The sequence below is a fragment of the Tachysurus fulvidraco genome, chromosome 25 (genome assembly GCF_022655615.1).
Source record: "Tachysurus fulvidraco isolate hzauxx_2018 chromosome 25, HZAU_PFXX_2.0, whole genome shotgun sequence".
Taxonomy (NCBI): domain Eukaryota; kingdom Metazoa; phylum Chordata; class Actinopteri; order Siluriformes; family Bagridae; genus Tachysurus; species Tachysurus fulvidraco.
This window is the reverse complement of record NC_062542.1, coordinates 7,778,274-7,790,323: the sequence shown is the minus strand read 5'-3', so window position 1 is coordinate 7,790,323 and position 12,050 is coordinate 7,778,274. Positions and strand designations below refer to the sequence as shown.

Sequence of the window (12,050 nt, the reverse complement as noted above, 5' to 3'; positions counted from 1 at the left end):
AGATTTTTTATTCCCTTATTTATTGGTTCTATTAACAAATACTACAAATAATATTTTAGATGTCACTGAAGATTCAGTCAGTTAGAACCATATCTTTTCAGTGAGTTAGATGTACATCTACATGGGAGGATTACGAAAGCAGTTTTTTTTTCCTTTACATGTATACAGTCAGCATCTTGAGTCTTTGACCTGTCCAAATGTCTATAAAGTGACACTGTATACACATGACTTGGTGGTGTTAAAAACAACCCGGCCACTAGAGGGCGTCTGAGACATTTTAGCTTTTTTTTCCTCCAATCTCTCTCTTGTTGTCCTATATCTACTTTGCACACTTTAATGGTTTCTCGTTGATTTTGTAGTTCGTTTATCTCTATTTCACAAGTGCGTGTATATATAACACAATAACGTCAGCACAAAACTTCTTTATTACCTTCTACCTTATAATTAAGGTATTTTCCTTAATTCCCAGGAATTCCCTAAGTACGGATCTGCGCCTGAAGTCAAACAGAAGAGTTTAAACTTTGTTTTTGAAGCTGTAGAGTGTGACCAGGAACAGGAATTGACGTAAGTAGGATAAACATGAATTTACAGTTTTGCATAAAACAAAACTAACTTGAGACATACTGATGTCTACAGAAGCAAACTTCTGGCATATACACTTTGTATCTGTCTGTATGAGATGTCATGAAAATGGTCGACATGCAGGACAAAGAAAACATCCGGTCTGTGGAACTTTCGACAAAATAATCACCACTAAAACGCGATCATTATTTTAATCATGTATAGTTTAGTGTATTTTAAATGTTGATAATCCTATGAGTTTAGGCTGATATGGTTATACAAACTGTATACATATGATTTAAAGACAACAGACAAGGCGTGGACTTCAGAAGAACATTCCAACATTAACAGCATGTCTGAACCAGTTATTCTGATCAATGTTGCAGCTAAAAAGACCTCATTTCTGTCTAATTTGCTGTGAACAAACATGTAGAGTGAAATGTTTCACCATATTCTGATATTGAGCTTAATATTTTTTAATCAAATAAAAATATATTTATTGACATTGTCTCAAAGCAGCTTTACAGAACATAAACATAGAACAAAAGGTAATTATAAAGATTATTGTAATACAAAATTCAAAATTAATATTAGATATATTTAAATGTCTTTTTATTTATCCCCAATGAGAAAGTCTGACATGACTCCAGGTGAGGAAAAACTCCCTTGAATTGTAAAGGATGAAACCTAGAGATGAACCAGACTCAAAGAGGAACATCATCCTCATATGGGTGACACTGCAGGGTGTGATTATAAATATACAGTCTGATAAATGTTGTATTGATGAGGAGATTGTTGTCCTCAAAGACCACATGGAGTTGGCATCTCCTCTTTAGTATCGCAGAGTCTAACTGGAGCTGGTAAATCTCTGGATGCCTCAGGATCCTCATAGAGTCGGCTTCATTTCAGCGGAGGTCCAAAATCTTAATGGCACTGAAGATAATCGGAGCTGGTACAATTTCTGGATGTCTCGGGATGGGTAGAAAGAGAGAAGCAGTGGAGAGGGATTAATGTAGCTGCTACTCATAATATTAGATAATAATGTGCATTTGGTCAGATGTATTAGAGCACAAGATTATGGGAAGTGTACACCTGACTAAAGAGATTTAAACTAAATTTAATCTTTTTTAATCTAAATTTAAACTGAGAAAGTGTGTCTTAGCCCCGAACACTATCAGTAGCAGAAGTTTGTGTCATCTTTGAATAAATCACAATGTCTCACATAAAAGGAGAGGGAACCGAAGGCAAGTGAACACAAATGACTATTTCTAGAAAGCTATTTTTCTTTAAGAATTGTGTGCACCTTTGTTAACATGTCATTTTGGAAGTACTAACATATATTTAACATTAAATTGTGTTGCATGTTATTGTGTTATAACTGTTGTGTGGATCTCTGTTTCAGTAATAAGTGAATGAATCTGGATTGCTGTCACAAAGTCGAGGTGCAGCTTGTCTCCATGGATACGGCCAGAGCTTTTGTCCAAAATCCAGCCAAAATACTTTTCCCCTTGTGCTCTTGTTAAACGACTGAGCAAATTTGTGTTTGTACAATAGAGCTACAGAGTGTGGGATAGCTATTCACCATGTGGACTCGCACCTGGCTCTGGCTTGGGGTGTGTGTGGTGCTACTGGACACATGCCTGACACATAGTTTGTTCACTTGTGAACCGGTGCAGGTGCAGTGGTGTCACAACATGCCATATAACATGACCTTCTTCCCTAACATGCTTGAACACTATGACCAGGACATTGCTGCCAGCAAGATGAAGGTAGGGCTTCATTTTTACACTAGTCTCACTAGAATGAATGATATTTGTTTGCATTGCTCAAAGTAACCCAGTGTAAGGTACTGAGTGATTCAGCTCACTGTTTCAGCTCTCATTTGTCTTTGGTCATGCAACAACTCCTGGTGTGACAGACACAGTAAGGGGCTAACTGGGTGGAATGCTGTTTCATAACTGGGGGCTTTGTAAAGCACTGCCCCGCTGTAGGTGACATTATTCTAGGTACTAATAAAGAACTTGAACCTTTTGATCAAAGCAGAAGAGATGGATCATAATAGATCAATATTTCAGCCAGTTACTGTGGGACAAGGCCATTCAGTGCTTTGTATGTCATTATAAAGTAGTAGTAGTAGTAGTGTAGTGTAGTAGTAGCAGAAGTAGTGTGTTGTAATTCAAATTTAAATTCATAATAATCTTTTTTCCATAATAAAAAACTGGCAGATGAGATGTTAGCAATGCTAACCTGCTTCTAAACTGTGTAAATGTTCTCGTATCTGGAGGTTAAAGGCAAGGTTTAGAATGACAATTAACTAGAGTTTAAGTGCAGTGTGAACCATAAGATCCAACACTGAAGGTATTAGCAAGTAGTACCATTTTGGGTCCACTTAAACAAGACTGAGTGTGGTTCATTTAAAACATTTTCACAATGTCCAGAATTCACAGCGTGAATATACATCACACTAAAACTGACAAGCAGCTGAAAACTAAAACTAAAACTGACAAGCAGCTGAAAATTATATAATTTAATTATACGAATTATACGATGTACATTTAAATTGGTAAGTGTGACAGCAGTAGGAGTGGTGATGTGGTAGCTTAGTGCTTAAGGTATTCAACTACTGTTTGGCAGGTTGTGAGTTCAAATCCCAGGTCCACTAAGCGCCACTGTTGAGCCCTTAAGCAAGGCCCTTAAGTCTCAATTGCTCAGTTGTATAAAATGAGATAAAAATTGTAAGTCACTATGGATAAGGGCGTCTGTCAAACAGCTTTCAACCTCTGTATATCTCTGTGCATATAGTACAGCTATCAGACCACATCATCTTAGTTGGCTAATCCTGTTTCTCATCTCAGCAGCTGGTATCCAATAAGATGTGATTAAACAAAGGAATTAATACATAATACACACACACACACACACACACACACATATATATATATTACTTACTATGTTACTTCTTAGGGCACAGAAAAGGTCGGGTATTATTGAAAATGTATTATTTAATATGCATTAATTGTAATTGTTTATGTAATCGCATTAAATCACTTCAACTGACTTTGACTTCAAAGGTTCGCAAAAAATACCTGGGAAGTGAGAATTAAGGGGAAAAAGTTGAATACCTCTGCACCAAGGTCTTTGACCGACGCAAATTCTGTAACTGAAAGGCCATCCAGAGTTACTCTATAATAAGAGCACCATATTATTATTATATATTAATAAGAAGAACTTGTGTTTTGTCAGAATGTAGTAGTAATAAATTACTTAACATCCACTGCCCAGTGTCATTTCAGCTTATGTCTGCGGCCTGAGGTGTCCTTTTACACATAAGCATTTCATCATCACAAAAAGAAACTAAACCTTTACTAGATATATCACTTTTACCAATAATCTTAGCATGACTAAGGAATCTGTTTCAGTATGTTACTTTTTTAACCACTTTTTGAGGGATTCCTTGTGTCTGCATAACCAATTAAGAAAAGGATTTGGTATGTACAGAAATGTAGCCTTAATGTGGAGAAGTTAGTTATTTTTTTTATTATGCCTAAAACAGTCTAACATCTTTGATTTTGCCTTTGCAGCACTTCATGCCACTGGTTAGTCTACACTGCTCGCCAAATGTGCATTTGTTCCTGTGCCAGGTCTTTGTTCCAGAGTGTACAGAGCAAACACAAGTGCGTCGGCCCTGTAGAGAGCACTGTGTGCGTGTCTTTTCTGACTGTGCACAAAATATGCACACCTTTGGCATCACTTGGCCACTTGAGCTATCATGTGACAGGTCACAAAACACATCCACAACACATTCTTTTCCTTAGTTTTTTTTATTTTTTTAAATTTTTGGAACAAAGATTCTGTTTAGTCATGCATATTCTTCCTTTTCCATAAATTACTTTTTTCTGTGTTTTAGGTTAAAGCCCTGTCACATCTCTGCAGATGAATCTACCGATCTACCTGCAAAAACAGCATCAGCCAGTAAAGTACCAGCCAGTAGAGATTTGGGCTTCTGGTGTCCCTTACAGCTGAAGACCCGTCCTGGTCAGGCTTCCTCCTTCCTGGGTGCTCAGGACTGTGCTCCTCCATGTGACAATATGTACTTCAAATCACATGAGCTTGAGCTGGCCAAGATGTTTATCGGCATCTGCTCAATTGTTTGCTTGTGTGCCACACTATTTACTTTCTTCACCTTCCTCATTAATGTCAAGCGTTTCCGGTACCCAGAGCGGCCAATCGTCTTCTATGCTATATGCTACAGCTTTGTGTCTCTCATCTACTTTATCGGATTCCTGCTGGGTAATGAGGCAGCATGTAACAAGCCCACCATGCCTGGCACTGTATCCACAGTGCTGCTGGGGAGCCAGAGCAAAGTCTGTACACTGCTCTTTATGATGCTCTACTTTTTCTTCACTGCTGGAATGGTCTGGTGGGTAATTCTCACAATCACCTGGTATCTTGCAGCAAGGCCCAAATGGAGCTGTGAGGCCATTGAGAAGAAGGCTGTGTGGTTCCATGCAGTGGCCTGGGGCCTCCCGGGCAGCCTTACTGTCATTCTGCTGGCCCTCAATAAGGTGGAGGGGGATGGCATCAGTGGTGTGTGTTTTGTTGGCCTATATGACCTGACAGCCCTGAGATGGTTTGTGCTGGCTCCGCAGGCTCTCGGTGTGATAGCTGGACTCTCACTCCTCCTCGCCGGCATTGTTTCACTTAACCATGTGCGACAAGTGATACAGCATGATGAGCGCAACCAGGAGAAGCTGAAGAAGTTCATGATACGTATAGGTGTGTTCAGCGGCCTGTACCTACTTCCTCTGCTCACTTTGCTGGCCTGCTATGTGTACGAGCAGGCCCTGCGGAACAGCTGGGAAAACACCTGGATTAATGAACACTGTCAGGAGTATAGCATCCCCTGCCCCTACAGAGTGAGCCCTGTTTTTGTTGTATTGTACTGAATGATTGATGACCACAAATATATTTTTCAGTGAAGGATTAAGAATGGCTAAATGTTGATGTAGTTTTGCCTTGTGTGTGTTTGTTTGTTTTCTAGAGGATTGAAGCTGCTCGACCAGAACTAGCTCTGTTCCTGATAAAATACCTGATGACACTTGTAGTGGGGATCTCAGCTGTTTTCTGGGTTAGCAGTAAGAAGACCTGGTCAGAGTGGGTCTACTTTTTCAGCAGAACACGCAAGGAAGAGTAAGGCCACTGTATTATCTCTCCCAAACACTCATAAATCTGGATCATTTTAGAGCCATGGTTTACTGTACATCTTTTTAAAGATGTACAGTAGTCAATCCTATAAAAAGTAAAGTGTTTTTAAGCTATAAAAAAGATATCGAGTCCATTATCGAGTCAGTGGAGTAAAAGAAAACAGTCTGAATGTATAGTTAAGGATGTGCCCCAGCAGCCAATTATGGGAGGAGTAGGTCTCCAGTCTAATAATATTCATAATAATAATCATAATCATACAAGATTTAGAAGTGCTGCATTTTCTGCTTGTTTTGTAACAAATCTTTAAAAAAATCTCTAGAAATGTTCAAACCAAATGTTCCTCTTTTTCCTCAAATCGGTTAGCTAGACAGTGAATCATGAAGTCAGATCATTTCTTTTTGTTGTGAAGTTTGTATTTTGTATTGTTACCATGTTGAGAAGTTGCTTTAACTGTAAAGATGGCAGCCAGTAACTCAGTAACTAGCCAGTAACTCATTGCCTAATAATGATGTTTTCTGACTCTATGCTTAGTACCATACTTTGACAGGTTAGAAACAGCCTTTGATTACTAGAAGGAATAGTCTTTTGTGACTTTCTAACTAAACCTGTCTATTTCATTCTGGACTGAATTTGGGAGTTTTTACTCTTGCTGTTATTTACGTTACAGTGTGTTCATTAGTAAAGCTGCTCTTTGACTTGGTCTATTAGGCTCTTTGACTTGGTCTATTAGACAGAAAGACAGTCTCAGTTTATGCAGATAGTTCCTGTAGGCCCCTCTCCCATGAACAGTTTTATTCACCCCTGTTAAGTAGAAGAAATATTATCATTTGTTTTGCATTTGCATAAAAAAGATCTCTTTACTGTCAAGAAATTGTATGAGGTCCATGCCACAGTTTATTCTCTCTCTCTCTCTCTCTCTCTCTCTCTCTCTCTCTCTCTCTCTCTCTCTCTCTCTCTCTCTCTCTCTCTCTCTCTCACACACACAGCCCTGTCAGTGAGAGTTGGCGTGTCTTGCAGGAGTCTTGTGAATTCTTCTTGAAGCACAACAGCCGTGTACAGCATAAGAAAAAGCACTGCAAGTCCAGCTCACACAAGCTGAAGGTCATCTCAAAGTCCATGGGCACCAATACCAGTGCTCAAACAACCAACACCCCTAACCATCACTTAGCTTTCACGACTAGCAACTTCAAGGGCACAGCTGCTTCAGGGTCTGACATGCAGGGTTCATCTAAATCCTCTGTACAGGAGCAGGCGGCGTCTGGAAAGATGTCTAGCCAGAGCATCAAGGAGCAAAAGAGCAGCAAATCTGGCAGTTCCATAAGAGTTATTGGCACTGGGGAGCCTCTGCAGAGCCTCTAAATTATTGATGTGTTTTAACAGCAGGGGTGTCAAACACACAGCCTAAAATAAAGTGATTGTCTGAGCCTTTGTAAAACTGAATTTCGTATCATTGTTACCTGGTTTAAACCAATAAAATTGACACACTAGATTGTTTGCTAGATAGACGTCATTCCCTTTGGTTAAGCTTATCCTAAAATGACTTTTTTTTGCTAATATTATAAATTATTTATTACATGACAATGGATTTATATATTGTATAATATAATTGTTTTTGCAATTTTATGAAAGCCACACGAGGACATGCCTTAAATTTATTTATCATGGATAGGTTTTTACTCTGCTTCATGCGGTTCCTAGGAACATACAATCACTGTTATGAGATTACTCTTATGGATTATACTTAATAAGCACAAGCTCTTAAAGATGTTGATGGACTAAGTGTAATGTGGCCTAATGAGTTTGACATCCCTGCTTTATAGCATAAATCCGGTCAAAAAACAAAATCTGCTATCTTTTGATTTGTTTGTTTTAGACTTAAGATAAGTTATGTGATGACAAATTTACCATGCAAGTCAGATTTACTTCACATTCATTGACTTTGTAAGACATTGTAGTCATTACAGCAACTGTTAATTGTTTGTTTTCAATTTGAAAGCACTGTTATTAGCTGACCAGTGCATGGGTTCTGTGCACACATTGCCCAGACCTATTAGTTTTACATCCAGGTTCCTTCAGTTTTTGTTTTATTTTGTTTTGGGTTCTGTTTTTTTTTTTCTGAATCAATTCCTAAATGAAATTTACACTGGATTGGAAGGGTATTAACACTGTGGAGTTTAAATATTTCTGTCAGTCATTTAGTCTACAGCTTATATTGTTTATTTATCTAAACATCTATTTTCGTCTTTTAACTAACCTTGAAAACGATTACATTTGTTATAGTTGTGCAGTATAAATTGTATTACTTATATAGTTTTTAAAGATGAAATCACAGAATTGCACAATGCTTTTCAACAATGATATTTTTTGTTCAGCTCAATACAGGCATTGTGTTTATTCTTGACATTCATTAGGAGCATAAATTGTATGGTCATTTCTAGTTAAAGTTAAAACACAGCATGCAATACACCCGGTACGGGATGCAAGTCTATTGCCCGGCATCACACACACTAGCCATTACATTCACACCTAGAATCGATTTTAAATTGCTAATCCACCTCCTGGCGTTATTTTGGCAGGTGGCGGGACACCAAGATGTTAAAAAATACATAGACGTAAACAGCAACACTATCTGATGTACCTGCACAACATAATGCAACTTCTGTTTTCTTTTGTTGTCCATGAATTATGAGACAATTTTTTAATTTCAAAAAGCTGGATTTTACTGGATTTCTCTTATTTTTCTTAGTTCGTACCTTGTTTCTAGTATCATTATAATGTTACAGTAGTCATTTCAGAAATAACACTTTTTTTATCATAGCAAGTTTATAATTCTGTACTACCATCTGTTTTTAATCCTGTTCCTGAATACACGTTAAATGATCTGACACTATACATTTACTATATTGTTTGAGCTATTTTAAAGTATTTGTTACTGAAAGAACCTACACAGAGTTTTAATGCACCGGCGCATTAAATACAGGTCATTACTAAATGCTTATTAATATCTAGCAAATATTTAGCAAAACTTCCTGATACACATCCTAATAAAGCTACATTCTTTTCAAGGAATGTATATATTTGAAATGATAAATTTGCCAAATGAGATGTTTATTTATGTGGTAGAGGGGGAAAGGGTGTTTAATGTAAGGTAGGACATTTGCTGGTGCTCTGTGACTTTGTGGCATAGTGTGAAAGAAGAAATGGATTTATCTCGTTTTCATATTTTCTCTGAATTTTTTGTTGAATGTTGGTATTTTTTTGTCTGAATGTTGGTATTTTGCAAAATATATATTTTTCAATCAGTATGTATTCAATTTACTTTTATATCTTGGACTTTGCATATGATACGTGTTGCTATAAACGTTCTAAACAAAATGTTTTTTTAATAAAAGAAACAAAGCCTTCAATTTAAAAGTCAGTGCATTCGTTATTGCCCTCGTGTTCGTTCTTATACACAAGGCCTGCGATGTTTGCATCTTCTGGTGGACAAGAGAATGTCTAGCTACAAGAGGAAATTAAACAAAAAATCCTGTCCCATTTAAGTATATAAACCTTATCTCTGTACATTCAACACTGGTACAAGGCCAGCAAGTAGCTTTGAGTTTAGGTTCACAATACACCAGGTTCTCAGTTATGCAGTCCTTAACTTTACATATGTGAAAGGAAACAAGATAGGAATGTTAAATATAAATTTTGGTATTATTCATAAATTAACACCTATCTGGCAGGCTTAGATACTAAACTAATTAAGTTATGCTTTTCTTGCATTACATATTCTGCCCTTTTAGAAAGTATTGGAAGAGCAAGTCTAAGTCTTTTGTTTTTACTTTATGTTAAAGACGAATATTAAACATCAAAATTTCACCTTTCCTGATATTTAAATCTAGATGTTTAAATAAAGTGGCAAAGTGATCAAATATATTAGAATAGAATAATGAACTAATATAACTTTTTATGTTACATAGTCATAACTTTTTATGTTTAACCTGCTTTGTGAAAGAACACAGGTTCCCAAAGGTTCCCTGGTACACTCTTTGTGTTTAAAACGAGGTAAAAGAGATTATTACATATACTATAAATTATGTATTTTTTTTTTTAAATTCAGATAAGAGTCATGGATATGTCAACATGGTTAAATAGCCTGCAGAACAAGATACAGAGAAGTGGTGCGAAAGGATGACATGTTGATATTCATCCTGTGCTGTTTGTATATTTAACTTTTTCTTTTTTAGTTGAACCTATTTAAATTAGTTGTAAGGTATTTATTTTTTTACAAGCAAACTTCTAAAAGAACTAGAATCGTTAGTGTTTTTAAAAAGTGCCACATAAACTCCATTATCGAAAAGGCCCAGCAAGTATGGTCTGCCACAGGAGCTGTTGATGCAGTTCTACACTGCAGTCATTGAATCTGTCCTGTGCACCTCCATCCATCACCATCTGGTTTGGAGCAGCTACAAAACAGAACAGGAACAGACTGCAACGCACAGTAAAAACAGCTGAAAAAAGATAACTGAAACCGGGCAGGAAAAATCACTACTGACCCTTCACACCCTGGACACAACCTCTTTTTTTGGCTTCCTTCTGGCAGGTGCTACAGAGCTTTGTTTACCAAAAGTGCCAAACACAGGAACAGTTTCTTTCCCCAGGCCCCTTATCACCTTGATTAACAACTGACCATAATTATATTCCCTGCTTTATATCTATAAGTACTGCTTTATCAGAACTGTCAGTCATCACACCATCTGTGTACGTTACACACACTACTGCTGCTGTATATTGTACAAAAAGCATATTACACAATATTGTTATATGCACTACTATGCACTTAATCACACCTTTTTGTACATAACTGATTAGTCATAAATTCTGTATTCATTTAACACTCATACAGTCTATATTGTCTCACATCGTCTATATTGTCTCGTATAGTCTGTATTGTCTTGTCTTGTATAGTATAGTGTTATTTATGTCTGTACTTTTAAGAGTCACAAACAGCTGGAACCAAATTTCTTGTGTGTGTGTCAACACACTTGGCCAATAAACCTGATTCCAATAAGACATTAGCATATCTTCCCGTGATGCATTGCGGCCCGTTAAAATACTTCTCTAATTTTGAACGTAGTAAACAGTTGGTAGCATTGTGAGTAAACATATGCGTTAAATATATCTGTTATGAAATATGATGTGATATAATATATATATATAATTACGCCCATATGTGTTTTATGACAAATCTACCATAATGTGGTCAATCATTAAGATCTCTGGCTTTAAATATGGCGCCGGTGGACACGCGTCTCGGTTGGTCCGAAGGCAGCAGGTATTTTCAATTGATTGCGACGGTCAGTTTCAGAATCCTTGTTTCTTCTCTCCTCTCACCCTCTGCCGACTTTGACCAACTTTTATTCGTCAGAGAAATCATATTATCAGTTAAGAACGTCTTCCGTACTCCAAGCTATTTTTCTACCTCCGTTATCCATGGCTTCGTAGAGTGAGCAGAGTTGCCAAGTATGTATAAATGAAGCATAACTGATAAAACAGTATAATACGATTTTGTTTCATTAATGTATTGAAAGCAACAGATAACAATGAATTCTGTAGACTAAAATGGACTGATGCTCAACATAATACATTCATTAAATAAATGTATGTTCATCAATTTCACTTGTTGCTCTGTATTAGATATTTTCTTATATCCAGGTATATTATCTGTGATTTAATTAGTTTTAGTAACAACCACAATATATCATTTACTATAATCAATATGATGCGAGAGAATAAAACCATACCTGCTTTATAAAATCACAGACATTGCATTCAATTCATTTCTTCTATTTCCCATTCAGTACCATTCAGTGTCCCTGAGTGAAAGTTTGGTCTGTTGCTGCGTTGAGTGTTAAGTGTATGCTCAATAGAATGTGCAATATCATGATAATCTAGTTGTTGGAAGGTTGTGTGTGTGCATTTGTGTAAAAGATGAGAATCAATGCCATTTGTTTTGTTTTGGGGTTTTTTTCAGCTTTTGGTGTCCAACTGGTTTAGGGCCCGAATGGCCTGTAGGAAGAAGCTCCTCATTCTCTCTGTGTTGGCCTTTAGGGAACGGAAATGCTTCCCTGAACACAGAATCCATTGTTCAGATGGCTGAAGTCCTTCACTACCTTCCTGGCCTTGGTCCAGCACCATTTGCTGTAGTTTGACTGCAGACTGTTTTCAGAGTCTCTGTGTAACAGAATGAATGCAACTGCAAATGCTTAGTTCATCAGATACATTCTCATTTTTAATTT

The 12,050-nt window shown here is 37.1% G+C and overlaps 1 protein-coding gene across 1 annotated transcript; it reads left to right on the top strand.

The window, feature by feature from the left end:
- Positions 1-245: 245 nt before the first annotated feature.
- fzd6 (frizzled class receptor 6) lies at positions 246-9,180 on the top strand. Its single transcript, XM_027174566.2, has 7 exons — positions 246-381; positions 470-564; positions 1,964-2,330; positions 4,143-4,339; positions 4,469-5,477; positions 5,603-5,751; positions 6,753-9,180. The coding sequence occupies exons 3-7, from the start codon at positions 2,145-2,147 to the stop codon at positions 7,123-7,125; spliced, it is 1,914 nt and encodes a 637-aa protein (XP_027030367.1). The 5' UTR covers positions 246-381; positions 470-564; positions 1,964-2,144; the 3' UTR covers positions 7,126-9,180.
- The last annotated feature ends 2,870 nt before the right edge of the window (positions 9,181-12,050 follow it).